Consider the following 14,540-nt stretch of genomic DNA (forward strand, 5'->3'; position numbering starts at 1 on the left):
CGAATACACAAGGGGCTGTAGGGGTTGGAGTGGGAGTCTGGCAAGGCACGCTGCCCGATGGCCCTGGTGATTTGCAGTGTGGCTTGCTGGGATCGGCCACCATCCACTCCTTGGCCGTGACCTGGCAGCAATCAGATGCTTCCGACTTCCCACTCTTGCGCACACAGTCATCACTGGCCTGGTTGTTGCACGTTCCTAAAATGCGACAATAATGGGGCTTTGAGTATGGATCCGTTGATAGACAATTTACAAGTGACTTTAGGAAAAAAAGATTGCTGTGCATTTCAATAATGTTGTATAAATGTTGTAGACATGTAACCTGTCAATTTGTCCCCAAATAATTGAAAGAGTTCGCTTACCACACTGTCCCTGGGTGTTGTCACCAAAGAGCTCATATGGAAGATCAATAGAATACATCTGGCCAGTGAAGACGATCGTTGAGTAGATTGCAGGGATGTGCACCGTCACAATAACATCCGTGGATGTAATCTCAATCCCGTCTGATGAAAATGGTAGTTTTACCAGCTCATTGTTGTAGAGAACCTGGATAAATTCAAAAGTGCAATCAATTACCATTGTCCAAACATAGGCATCTCAGATGAATTATCTTCCTTTTACATACTTAGGTTGTGAAAAAAATAGTGGTGATGTTTACCGTGATGATGCTCTGCCTTTTTACTGACAATAGCTGGGATGCTCATGTTGACGGAGTTGCCGTTGTAGTTGACAGTGATGCCCCTGGGGAAGGAGGCTGGGGTTCCAGGGAAGAATTGGAAATTGTCGGTGATGATTGAGAGATGGTGGCGGTTAACCTTCTCCTCCACCAGGGTGTATGTGCAGTCTTCCAGGAATGCGTACAGAACTTGGTCGAAGGTGCGGATGTGGGGATCTCCCCATCCCTTGCAGTTGCCTTTGGGCAGAAGAAGCACAAATATCATTGCACTGGAACACATTCTACCAAGACACAAATGAATAGAAATTAAATCACGGCAACATTCTAAATCATCAATTCATCATATTCAAAGCATTGTAAATTCAATTCACTATGCCATCTCAAAATGTCACCTAATAAACTGTATGATATTTTTTTAGAAAGGCAAGTTTTATTACAGGAATGTTTAAGCAATGATTAATCGCAAAAAATCGCGAAGCCACGAACGATGTCAGATCGTAAAGTATCCATATCCATTGTGTTTCGAGACCATCAAACGTTTCAATCCATCAGTTTGTTTTAGAAAGCGAAAGACTCACAGAAGCACTTCCAGGTGTAGCAACAGCCATCAGCATCGTACACCATCATTGCGTTGCGGCACTTGGGTTTCTTGGAGACGCTGCACTTTTTGGTGGAGTAGGAGATGTTGTCCCCGCCATTGCAGTGGCGATCGTGCAGTTGTCAACCTTCCACGATTCCATGAACTGCAAAGATAAGGATAATCGGTGTGAGGAACTTGATAAAAATTCTTAGCATGTTAAAATAATAATAACATGGCTTTCATGACATGGGTGCATCTTGTATTCCATGCATTAATCATAGTGTCAAGTCAAAGAAGCTACAAGAGATGAAGGCATTAAGAATATTCACTTACTTGACGTGGTGGATTTACAGAGCGACAGCCTTTGTCGACTGTTGTAGATACAGCAGTTGTTTCAGGTGTTGTGGGCAACGACCCAAGAGATGTGACTGAGATATGAACGCTGTGGTGGATAAAGGAGCCGTGATGTTTCACCAGATGAGGTAGATTTTGTGGCTCTGAAATCGTTGTTTGGACTGGTGTCCCACCACTTTGCGGGATGTGGTCGTTTGTTCAACATGAGCTGTTGTTTGTGACTGGGGTGCAGTTGATTGGCCAGGTGTTGATCCAGCCATAGACAGAGTTGTGGTAGTTAGCACAACTGTAGTAATTGGTTCGTGGACGGTTGTGGTTACAGCTGGTGTTGGAACCTCAGTGGTTGATGGTTTTCCCGTGGTAAAGGTAACAGTGGTTGTTCTTTCTTGCGTAGTAGATGGAGGTATTGTTGAAGCTGGAAAATAATTAAACATTTCCCCATTATTTTCCAAATACTGACGATAGAAAAATGTGTTATTTAGCGACAATAGTGACGATAACTATATCAGTGATCTTACTTGGTAGTGGGACGCAAGCATGGTCACAGATCATTGTTCCTTCTGGACAGAAGCAGCCCTCACGGAGTTCAGTGGTCATTTCACGCTGCACTGCATTGCAAAACATAGACATTTACGTACAATTCTAACATATATGACAATTCCATATTTAACAAGTATTTTAGCATCCACATTACACTTGACAGAAATGAAGATGAGATCATAAAGCTTTTGTATATTTCATTGTCTAGTTGGTAATAGGAACACATTACCCAGAACTGCAGGATGCCACCGGTTTGGGTCCTGCAGGCTTGTACTCCATTCCAACAGGACACTCGAAGTCTGTGAACCCAACCATTCGATTACATGCTGTCAGTCATCACAATACATGATGCAGTGTACAGATGTACAATGTGTAATGTGAGGATATATCCGGGTCGTTGACGGATCACAACTTGTCACGATGATTGGCTCTGCCGTCCTGGTCCATAGCCAATGGGGGGAAGCCTAGGGGCGTGGCCCTGACGTAATGGAAAGGTGACAGCTGTAAGTAGAGGATTGGTTTGCTGGCTTTAGCCACAGCCAATGGAGAGACGAGTCAGGGGCGTGGTCCCGGGAGCCTACGGTGGAGTCTGGAAGATTCCATAGAGGCTAACCAGGATTGGTGGAAACGTACCACGTGACGAACAACACGTGGTCAGAACTGGAACGGACGAAGGGGAGAGGCCACGCGAGAGAACGGGTCCAGGCTGCTACGTGGCTGCGCGCGTCTCTCTCTTTCTATCCCTCTCACCCTGTCTGTCAGCAGCGTGAAGGAGTGTTTGTAATGAAGACGAATAAAGACCCAGATTCCAGAAGTCGCTTCAAACGACCTTTATTACAAATGTTAAGAGTCCCTTATTAATAATGCCGTGGGCAAGGATCCTGCGATTCCTGGTGTTTCTTACCACAGCCTCCTTCGGTGGCTTTTCTCCAGTCCACGAAATAGCCCAGCATGGCACCGTCATCGCTGCAGATTGGATGCTGGGCACCCAAGCTGGAATGGCGTTCACTCTGCACTGGTCGAACTTGCCGTCTCTATGTAGCTCAATAGACTGGTCACTTCTAAGCAAGCAGAAGAAACTCCCTGTAGAGACACAATACGTGGATGGTGACTGATTTGAAGTACAGTAACCATAAAACACAGTGGAAATATTATCCTCGAAAGTAATGCCTCTCGAGGCAATCTTCCATTATTTAATCTTCAGTGAAAAACGAAACGGTACACCAAGCAAGCGATTTTCTTCAATGTTTTCACATTACGAAAGCGCAGGATGTCACATATAATATGAAAAAGTACGTTGCAATTGTGAAAATAGGTCTGTTATTTAACATAATCATGGTTAAGGTTGGCGTACGTTCTTATCGATGGCCTTGCACAGTTTGTGGTCGAATACACAAGGGGCTGTAGTGGTTGGAGTGGGAGTCTGGCAAGGCACGCTGCCCGATGGCCCTGGTGATTTGCAGTGTGGCTTGCTGGGATCGGCCACCATCCACTCCTTGGCCGTGACCTGGCAGCAATCAGATGCTTCCGACTTCCCACTCTTGCGCACACAGTCATCACTGGCCTGGTTGTTGCACGTTCCTGAAATTGCGAAATAATGGAGCTAAGTGGATCGTTGATAGACAATTTACTAAGTGACTTTAGGAAAAAAAGATTGTGATGTATTTCAATAATGTTGTATAAATGTTGTAGACATGTAACCTGTCAAATTGTCCCCAACTAATTGAAAGAGTTCCCTTACCACACTGTCCTGGGTGTTGTCACCAAGAGCTCATATGGAAGATCGATAGAATACATCTGGCCAGTGAAGACGATCGTTGAGTAGATTGCAGGGATGTGCACCGTCACAATAACATCTGTGGATGTAATCTCAATCCCGTCTGATGAAAATGGTAGTGTTACCAGCTCATTGTTGTAGAGAACCTGGATAAATTCAAAAGTGCAATCAATTAGCATTGTCCAAACATAGGCTTCTCAGGTGTAATATTTTGCTCTTCCGTTTTCATACTTCGGTTGCGGAAAAAAACAACGGTGATGCTTACCGTGATGATGCTCTGCCTTTTACTGACAATGGCTGGGATGCTCATGTTGACGGAGTTGCCATTGTAGTTGACGGTGATGCCCCTGGGGAAGGAGGCTGGGTTTCCAGGGTAGAATTGGAAATTGTCGGTGATGATTGAGAGATGGTGGCGGTCAACCTTCTCCTCCACCAGGGTGTATGTGCAGTCTTCCAGGAATGCGTACAGAACTTGGTCAAAGGTGCGGATGTGGGGATCTCCCCATCCCTTGCAGTTGCCTTTGGGCAGAAGAAGCACAAATCATCATTGCACTGGAAGACATTCTACCAAGGAACACAAATGAATAGAAATTAAATCACGGCACATTCTAAACCATCCATTCATCATATTTCACAGCATTGTAAATTTCAATTCACTATGCCATCTCAAAATGTCACCGAATAAACTGTATGTTATATATATTTTTAGAAAGGCAAGTTTTAATTGCAGGAATGTTTAAGCAATGTACTTAATGCATCAAAAAATCGCGAAGCTCACTAATATTCAGATCGTAAGTATCCATATCCATTGTGTTTCGAGACCATCATAACGTTTCAATCCATTTAGTTTGTTTTAGAAAGCGAGAAAGATACTCACAGAAGCACTTCCAGGTGTAGCAACAGCCATCAGCATCGTACACCATCATTGCGTTGCGGCACTTGGGTTTCGTGGAGACGCTGCACTTTTTGGTGGAGTAGGAGATGTTGTCGCCGCCATTGCAGGTGGCGATCGTGCAGTTGTCAACCTTCCACGATTCCATGAACTGCAAAGATGAAGCATAATCGGTGTGAGGAACTTGATAAAAAAAATATTAGTACGTGAAAAAACCGGGAAAAAAACATGGCTTTCATGACATGGTAGCCTCTTGTATTTCATACATTAATCATAGTGTCAAGTCAAAGAAGCTACATAGATGAAGGAATTAAAAATATTCACTTACTTGACGTGGTGGATTTACAGAGTGACAGCCTTTGTCGACTGTTGTAGATACAGCAGTTGTTTCAGGTGTTGTGGGCAACGACCCAAGAGATGTGGCTGAGGATATGAACGCTGTTGTCGCCTCATTGGTGATGGTTTTTTCCGTGGTAAAGGTAACAGTGGTTGTACTTTCTTGCGTAGTAGATGGAGGTATTGTTGAAGCTGGAAAATAATTAAACATTTCCCCATTATTTTCCAAATACTGACGATAGCAAAATGTGTTATTAGCGACAATAGTGAAGATAACTATATCAGTGATCTTACTTGGTAGTGGTACGCAAGCATGGTCACAGATCATTGTTCCTTCTGGACAGAAGCAGCCCTCACGGAGTTCGGTGGTCATTTCAACGCTGCCACTGCATTGCACAAACATAGACATTTACATGCAATTCATAACATATATTACAATTCCATATTTAACAAGTATTTTAAGCATCCACATTACACTTGACAGAAATGAAGATGAGATCATAAAGCTTCTGTATATTTCATTGTCTAGTTGGTAATAGGAACACACATTACCCAGAACTGCAGGATGCCACCGGTTTGGGTCCTGCAGGCTTGTACTCCATTCCAACAGGACAGTCGAAGTCTGTGAACCCAACCATTCGATTACATGCTGTCAGTCATCACAATACATGATGCAGTGTACAGATGTACAATGTGTAATGTGAGGATATATCCGGGTCATTGACGGATCACAACTCGTCACGATGATTGCCTCTGCCGGTCCTGGTCCATAGCCAATGGGGGGAAGCCTAGGGGCGTGGCCTTGACGTAATGGAAAGGTGACAGCTGTAAGTAGAGGATTGGTTCTGCTGGCTTTAGCCACAGCCAATGGAGAGACGAGTCAGGGGCGTGGTCCCGGGAGCCTACGGTGGAGTCTGGAAGATTCCATAGAGGCTAACCAGGATTGGTGGAAACGTACCACGTGACCCGGGTATTAAATAGGGGTGGAGACGAACAACACGTGGTCAGAACTGGAACGGACGAAGGGGAGAGGCCACGCGAGAGAACGGGTCCAGGCTGCTACGTGGCTGCGCGCGTCTCTCTCTTTCTATCCCTCTCACGCTGTCTGTCAGCAGCGTGAAGGAGTGTTGTAATGAAAAACGAATAAAGACCAGATTCCAGAAGTCGCTTCAACGACCTTTATTACAAATGTAAGAGTCCTTATTAATAATGCCGTGGGCAAGTATCCATGAGAGTCCTGGTGTTTCTTACCACAGCCTCCTTCGGTGGCTTTTCTCCAGTCCACGAAATAGCCCAGCATGGCACAGTCATCTGCTGCAGATTGGATGCTGGGGCACCCAGCTGGAATGGAGTTCACTCTGCACTGGTCGAACTTGCACGTCTCTATGTAGCTCAATAGACTGGTCACTTCTAAGCAAGCAGAGAACTCCCTGTAGAGACACAATAAGTGAATGGTGACTGATTTGAAAGTACAGTACCATAAACACAGTGGAAATATTATCCTCGAAAAGTAATGCCTCTCGAGGCAATCTTCCATTATTTAATCTTCAGTGAAAAACGAACGGTACAGCAATCAAGCGATTTTCTTCAATGTTTCACATTACGAAAGCGCAGGATGTCACATATAATATGAAAAAGTACGTTGCACTTGTGAAAATAGTCTGTTATTTGAACGTAATCATGGTTAAGGTTGAGGGAGCGTACGTCTTATCGATGGCCTTGCACAGTTTGTGGTCGAATACACAAGGGGCTGTAGGGGTTGGAGTGGGAGTCTGGCAAGGCACGCTGCCCGATGGCCCTGGTGATTTGCAGTGTGGCTTGCTGGGATCGGCCACCATCCACTCCTTGGCCGTGACCTGGCAGCAATCAGATGCTTCCGACTTCCCACTCTTGCGCACACAGTCATCACTGGCCTGGTTGTTGCACGTTCCTAAAATGCGACAATAATGGGGCTTTGAGTATGGATCCGTTGATAGACAATTTACAAGTGACTTTAGGAAAAAAAGATTGCTGTGCATTTCAATAATGTTGTATAAATGTTGTAGACATGTAACCTGTCAATTTGTCCCCAAATAATTGAAAGAGTTCGCTTACCACACTGTCCCTGGGTGTTGTCACCAAAGAGCTCATATGGAAGATCAATAGAATACATCTGGCCAGTGAAGACGATCGTTGAGTAGATTGCAGGGATGTGCACCGTCACAATAACATCCGTGGATGTAATCTCAATCCCGTCTGATGAAAATGGTAGTTTTACCAGCTCATTGTTGTAGAGAACCTGGATAAATTCAAAAGTGCAATCAATTACCATTGTCCAAACATAGGCATCTCAGATGAATTATCTTTCTTTTACATACTTAGGTTGTGAAAAAATATAGTGGTGATGTTTACCGAGATGATGCTCTGCTTTTTCCTGACAATGGCTGGGATGCTCATGTTGACGGAGTTGCCGTTGTAGTTGACAGTGATGCCCCTGGGGAAGGAGGCTGGGGTTCCAGGGAAGAATTGGAAATTGTCGGTGATGATTGAGAGATGGTGGCGGTTAACCTTCTCCTCCACCAGGGTGTATGTGCAGTCTTCCAGGAATGCGTACAGAACTTGGTCGAAGGTGCGGATGTGGGGATCTCCCCATCCCTTGCAGTTGCCTTTGGGCAGAAGAAGCACAAATCATCATTGCACTGGAACACATTCTACCAAGAACACAAATTAATAGAAATTAAATCACGGCAACATTCTAAATCATCAATTCATCATGATTCAAAGCATTGTAAATTTCAATTCACTATGCTATCTCAAAATGTCACCTAATAAACTGTATGATATATTTTTTTAGAAAGGCAAGTTTTAATTACAGGAATGTTTAAGCAATGAGCTTAATGCAGGAAAAAATCGCGAAGCATTCGAACGATATTCAGATCGTAAAGCATCCATATCCATTGTGTTTTGAGACCATCAAAACGTTTCAATCCATCCAGTTTGTTTTAGAAAGCGAGAACGCTACTCACAGAAGCACTTCCAGGTGTAGCAACAGCCATCAGTATCGTACACCATCATTGCGTTGCGGCACTTGGGTTTCTTGGAGACGCTGCACTTTTTGGTGGAGTAGGAGATGTTGTCGCCGCCATTGCAGGTGGCGATCGTGCAGTTGTCAACCTTCCACGATTCCATGAACTGCAAAGATAAAGGATAATCGGTGTGAGGAACTTGATAAAAATTCTTAGCATGTTAAAATAATAATAACATGGCTTTCATGACATGGTAGCATCTTGTATTTATGCATTAATCATATTGTCAAGTCAAGGAAGCTACAAGAGATGAAGGCAATAAGAATATTCACTTACTTGACGTGGTGGATTTACAGAGCGACAGCCTTTGTCGACTGTTGTAGATACAGCAGTTGTTTCAGGTGTTGTGGGCAACGACCCTAGAGATGTGGCTGAGGATATGAACGCTGTTGTCACCTCAGTGGTTGATGGTTTTCCCGTGGTAAAGGTAACAGTGGTTGTACTTTCTTGTGTAATAGATGGAGGTGTTGTTGAAGCTGGAAAATAATTAGAAATATCCCCATTATTTTTCAAATACTGACGATAGCAAAATGTGTTATTTAGCGACAATAGTTAAGATAACTATATCAGTGATCTTACTTGGTAGTGGGACGCAAGCATGGTCACAGATCATTGTTCCTTCTGGACAGAAGCAGCCCTCACCGAGTTCGGTGGTCATTTCAACGCTGCCACTGCATTGCACAAACATAGACATTACATGCAATTCATAACAGATGTTGACAATTCCATTTTTAACAAGTATTTTACGCATTCACATTACACTTGACAGAAATGAAGATGAGATCATAAAGCTTTTGTATGTTTCATTGTCTAGTTGGTAATAGGAACACACATTACCCAGAACTGCAGGATGCCACCGGTTTGGGTCCTGCAGGCTTGTACTCCATTCCAACAGGACACTCGAAGTCTGTGAACCCAACCATTCCATTACATGCTGTCAGTCATCACAATACATGATGCAGTGCACAGATGTACAATGTGTAATGTGAGGATATATCCGGGTCGTTGACGGATCACAACTCGTCACGATGATTGGCTCTGCCAGTCCTGGTCCATAGCCAATGGGGGGAAGCCTAGGGGCGTGGCCCTGTCGTAATGGAAAGGTGACAGCTGTAAGTAGACGATTGGTTCTGCTGGCTTTAGCCACAGCCAATGGGGAGACGAGTCAGGGGCGTGGTCCCGGGAGCCTACGGTGGAGTCTGGAAGATTCCATAGAGGCTAACCAGGATTGGTGGAAACGTACCACGTGACCCAGGTATTAAATAGGGGTGGAGACGAACAACACGTGGTCAGAACTGGAACGAACGAAGGGGAGAGGCCACACGAGAGCGGGGGTCCAGGCTGCCACGTGGCTGCGCGCATCTCTCTCTTTCTATCCCTCTCACGCTGTCTGTCAGCAGCGTGAAGGAGTGTTGTAATGAAAGACAAATAAAGACCGGATTCCAGAAGTCGCTTCAACGACCTTTATTACAAATGTAAGAGTCCTGATTAATAATGCCGTGGGCAAGGGTCCATGAGAGTCCTGGTGTTTCTTACCACAGCCTCCTTCGGTGGCTTTTCTCCAGTCCACGTAATAGCCCAGCATGGCACAGTCATCTGCTGCAGATTGGATGCTGGGGCACCCAGCTGGAATGGAGTTCACTCTGCACTGGTCGAACTTGCACGTCTCTATGTAGCTCAATAGACTGGTCACCTCTGAGCAAGCAGAAAACTCCCTGTAGAGACGCAATAAGTGGATGGTGACTGATTTGAAAGTACAGTACCATAAACACAGTGGAAATATTATGCTCGAAAATTAATCTTCAGTGCAAAAACGAACGGTACACCAATCAAGCGATTTTCTTCAATGTTTCACATTATGAAAGCGTTGGATGTCAGATATATACGAAAAAGTGCGTTGCAATTGGAAAAATTAGGTCTGTTATTATAACATAATCATGGTTAAGGTTGCGTACGTCTTATCGATGGCCTTGCACAGTTTGTGGTCGAATACACAAGGGGCTGTAGTGGTTGGAGTGGGAGTCTGGCAAGGCACGCTGCCCGATGGCCCTGGTGATTTGCAGTGTGGCTTGCTGGGATCGGCCACCATCCACTCCTTGGCCGTGACCTGGCAGCAATCAGATGCTTCCGACTTCCCACTCTTGCGCACACAGTCATCACTGGCCTGGTTGTTGCACGTTCCTGAAATGCGAAAATAATGGGGCTTTAAGTGTGGATCCGATGATAGACAATTTCCAAATGACTTTAGGAAAAAAAGATTGCGATGGATTTCAATAATGTTGTATAAATGTTGTGGACATGCATCCTGTCAAATTGTCCTCAACTAATTGAATGAGTTCCCTTACCACACTGTCCCTGGGTGTTGTCACCAAAGAGCTCATATGGAAGATCGATAGAATACATCTGGCCAGTGAAGACGATCGTTGAGTAGATTGCAGGGATGTGCACCGTCACAATAACATCTGTGGATGTAATCTCAATCCCGTCTGATGAAAATGGTAGTGTTACCAGCTCATTGTTGTAGAGAACCTGGATAAATTCAAAAGTGCAATCAATTACCATTGTCCAAACATAGGCATCTCAGATGAATTATCTTCCTTTTACTTACTTAGGTTGTGAAAAAATATAGTGGTGATGTTTACCGTGATGATGCTCTGCTTTTTCCTGACAATGGCTGGGATGCTCATGTTGACGGAGTTGCCGTTGTAGTTGACAGTGATGCCCCTGGGGAAGGAGGCTGGGGTTCCAGGGAAGAATTGGAAATTGTCGGTGATGATTGAGAGATGGTGGCGGTTAACCTTCTCCTCCACCAGGGTGTATGTGCAGTCTTCCAGGAATGCGTACAGAACTTGGTCGAAGGTGCGGATGTGGGGATCTCCCCATCCCTTGCAGTTGCCTTTGGGCAGAAGAAGCACAAATCATCATTGCACTGGAAGACATTCTACCAAGAACACAAATGAATAGAAATTAAATCACGGCAACATTCTAAACCATCCATTCATCATATTTCACAGCATTGTAAATTTCAATTCACTATGCCATCTCAAAATGTCACCGAATAAACTGTATGTTATATATATTTTTAGAAAGGCAAGTTTTAATTACAGGAATGTTTAAGCAATGAGCTTAATGCAGGAAAAAATCGCGAAGCATTCGAACGATATTCAGATCGTAAAGCATCCATATCCATTGTGTTTCGAGACCATCAAAACGTTTCAATCCATCCAGTTTGTTTTAGAAAGCGAGAACGCTACTCACAGAAGCACTTCCAGGTGTAGCAACAGCCATCAGTATCGTACACCATCATTGCGTTGCGGCACTTGGGTTTCTTGGAGACGCTGCACTTTTTGGTGGAGTAGGAGATGTTGTCGCCGCCATTGCAGGTGGCGATCGTGCAGTTGTCAACCTTCCACGATTCCATGAACTGCAAAGATAAAGGATAATCGGTGTGAGGAACTTGATAAAAATTCTTAGCATGTTAACATAATAATAACATGGCTTTCATGACATGGTAGCATCTTGTATTTCATGCATTAATCATATTGTCAAGTCAAGGAAGCTACAAGAGATGAAGGCAATAAGAATATTCACTTACTTGACGTGGTGGATTTACAGAGCGACAGCCTTTGTCGACTGTTGTAGATACAGCAGTTGTTTCAGGTGTTGTGGGCAACGACCCTAGAGATGTGGCTGAGGATATGAACGCTGTTGTCACCTCAGTGGTTGATGGTTTTCCCGTGGTAAAGGTAACAGTGGTTGTACTTTCTTGTGTAATAGATGGAGGTGTTGTTGAAGCTGGAAAATAATTAGAAATATCCCCATTATTTTTCAAATACTGACGATAGCAAAATGTGTTATTTAGCGACAATAGTTAAGATAACTATATCAGTGATCTTACTTGGTAGTGGGACGCAAGCATGGTCACAGATCATTGTTCCTTCTGGACAGAAGCAGCCCTCACGGAGTTCGGTGGTCATTTCAACGCTGCCACTGCATTGCACAAACATAGACATTACATGCAATTCATAACAGATGTTGACAATTCCATTTTTAACAAGTATTTTACGCATTCACATTACACTTGACAGAAATGAAGATGAGATCATAAAGCTTTTGTATGTTTCATTGTCTAGTTGGTAATAGGAACACACATTACCCAGAACTGCAGGATGCCACCGGTTTGGGTCCTGCAGGCTTGTACTCCATTCCAACAGGACACTCGAAGTCTGTGAACCCAACCATTCCATTACATGCTGTCAGTCATCACAATACATGATGCAGTGCACAGATGTACAATGTGTAATGTGAGGATATATCCGGGTCGTTGACGGATCACAACTCGTCACGATGATTGGCTCTGCCAGTCCTGGTCCATAGCCAATGGGGGGAAGCCTAGGGGCGTGGCCCTGTCGTAATGGAAAGGTGACAGCTGTAAGTAGACGATTGGTTCTGCTGGCTTTAGCCACAGCCAATGGGGAGACGAGTCAGGGGCGTGGTCCCGGGAGCCTACGGTGGAGTCTGGAAGATTCCATAGAGGCTAACCAGGATTGGTGGAAACGTACCACGTGACCCAGGTATTAAATAGGGGTGGAGACGAACAACACGTGGTCAGAACTGGAACGAACGAAGGGGAGAGGTCACACGAGAGCGGGGGTCCAGGCTGCCACGTGGCTGCGCGCATCTCTCTCTTTCTATCCCTCTCACGCTGTCTGTCAGCAGCGTGAAGGAGTGTTGTAATGAAAGACAAATAAAGACCGGATTCCAGAAGTCGCTTCAACGACCTTTATTACAAATGTAAGAGTCCTGATTAATAATGCCGTGGGCAAGGGTCCATGAGAGTCCTGGTGTTTCTTACCACAGCCTCCTTCGGTGGCTTTTCTCCAGTCCACGTAATAGCCCAGCATGGCACAGTCATCTGCTGCAGATTGGATGCTGGGGCACCCAGCTGGAATGGAGTTCACTCTGCACTGGTCGAACTTGCACGTCTCTATGTAGCTCAATAGACTGGTCACCTCTGAGCAAGCAGAAAACTCCCTGTAGAGACGCAATAAGTGGATGGTGACTGATTTGAAAGTACAGTACCATAAACACAGTGGAAATATTATGCTCGAAAATTAATCTTCAGTGCAAAAACGAACGGTACACCAATCAAGCGATTTTCTTCAATGTTTCACATTATGAAAGCGTTGGATGTCAGATATATACGAAAAAGTGCGTTGCAATTGGAAAAATTAGGTCTGTTATTATAACATAATCATGGTTAAGGTTGCGTACGTCTTATCGATGGCCTTGCACAGTTTGTGGTCGAATACACAAGGGGCTGTAGTGGTTGGAGTGGGAGTCTGGCAAGGCACGCTGCCCGATGGCCCTGGTGATTTGCAGTGTGGCTTGCTGGGATCGGCCACCATCCACTCCTTGGCCGTGACCTGGCAGCAATCAGATGCTTCCGACTTCCCACTCTTGCGCACACAGTCATCACTGGCCTGGTTGTTGCACGTTCCTGAAATGCGAAAATAATGGGGCTTTAAGTGTGGATCCGATGATAGACAATTTCCAAATGACTTTAGGAAAAAAAGATTGCGATGGATTTCAATAATGTTGTATAAATGTTGTAGACATGCAACCTGTCAAATTGTCCTCAACTAATTGAATGAGTTCCCTTACCACACTGTCCCTGGGTGTTGTCACCAAAGAGCTCATATGGAAGATCGATAGAATACATCTGGCCAGTGAAGACGATCGTTGAGTAGATTGCAGGGATGTGCACCGTCACAATAACATCTGTGGATGTAATCTCAATCCCGTCTGATGAAAATGGTAGTGTTACCAGCTCATTGTTGTAGAGAACCTGGATAAATTCAAAAGTGCAATCAATTAGCATTGTCCAAACATAGGCTTCTCAGGTGTAATATTTTGCTCTTCCGTTTTCATACTTCGGTTGCGGAAAAAAACAACGGTGATGCTTACCGTGATGATGCTCTGCCTTTTACTGACAATGGCTGGGATGCTCATGTTGACGGAGTTGCCATTGTAGTTGACGGTGATGCCCCTGGGGAAGGAGGCTGGGTTTCCAGGGTAGAATTGGAAATTGTCGGTGATGATTGAGAGATGGTGGCGGTCAACCTTCTCCTCCACCAGGGTGTATGTGCAGTCTTCCAGGAATGCGTACAGAACTTGGTCAAAGGTGCGGATGTGGGGATCTCCCCATCCCTTGCAGTTGCCTTTGGGCAGAAGAAGCACAAATCATCATTGCACTGGAAGACATTCTACCAAGAACACAAATGAATAGAAATTAAATCACGGCAACATTCTAAACCATCCAT

The 14,540-nt window shown here is 44.6% G+C and overlaps 1 protein-coding gene across 1 annotated transcript in view; it reads right to left on the reverse strand.

The window, feature by feature from the left end:
• The window catches only part of LOC133350272 (mucin-5B-like), a 101,266-nt gene that overhangs the window by 38,099 nt on the left and 48,627 nt on the right, over positions 1–14,540 (reverse strand). The window contains 5 exon segments of the mRNA XM_061564446.1: positions 2,377–2,446; positions 6,404–6,582; positions 6,857–7,082; positions 7,247–7,430; positions 10,860–11,113. Coding sequence (XP_061420430.1) covers positions 2,377–2,446; positions 6,404–6,582; positions 6,857–7,082; positions 7,247–7,430; positions 10,860–11,113 — 913 coding nt within the window.

This window comes from Lethenteron reissneri, chromosome 33 (genome assembly GCF_015708825.2).
Source record: "Lethenteron reissneri isolate LAM-NWPU_2019-01 chromosome 33, ASM1570882v1, whole genome shotgun sequence".
NCBI classification, from domain to species: Eukaryota; Metazoa; Chordata; class Hyperoartia; order Petromyzontiformes; family Petromyzontidae; genus Lethenteron; species Lethenteron reissneri.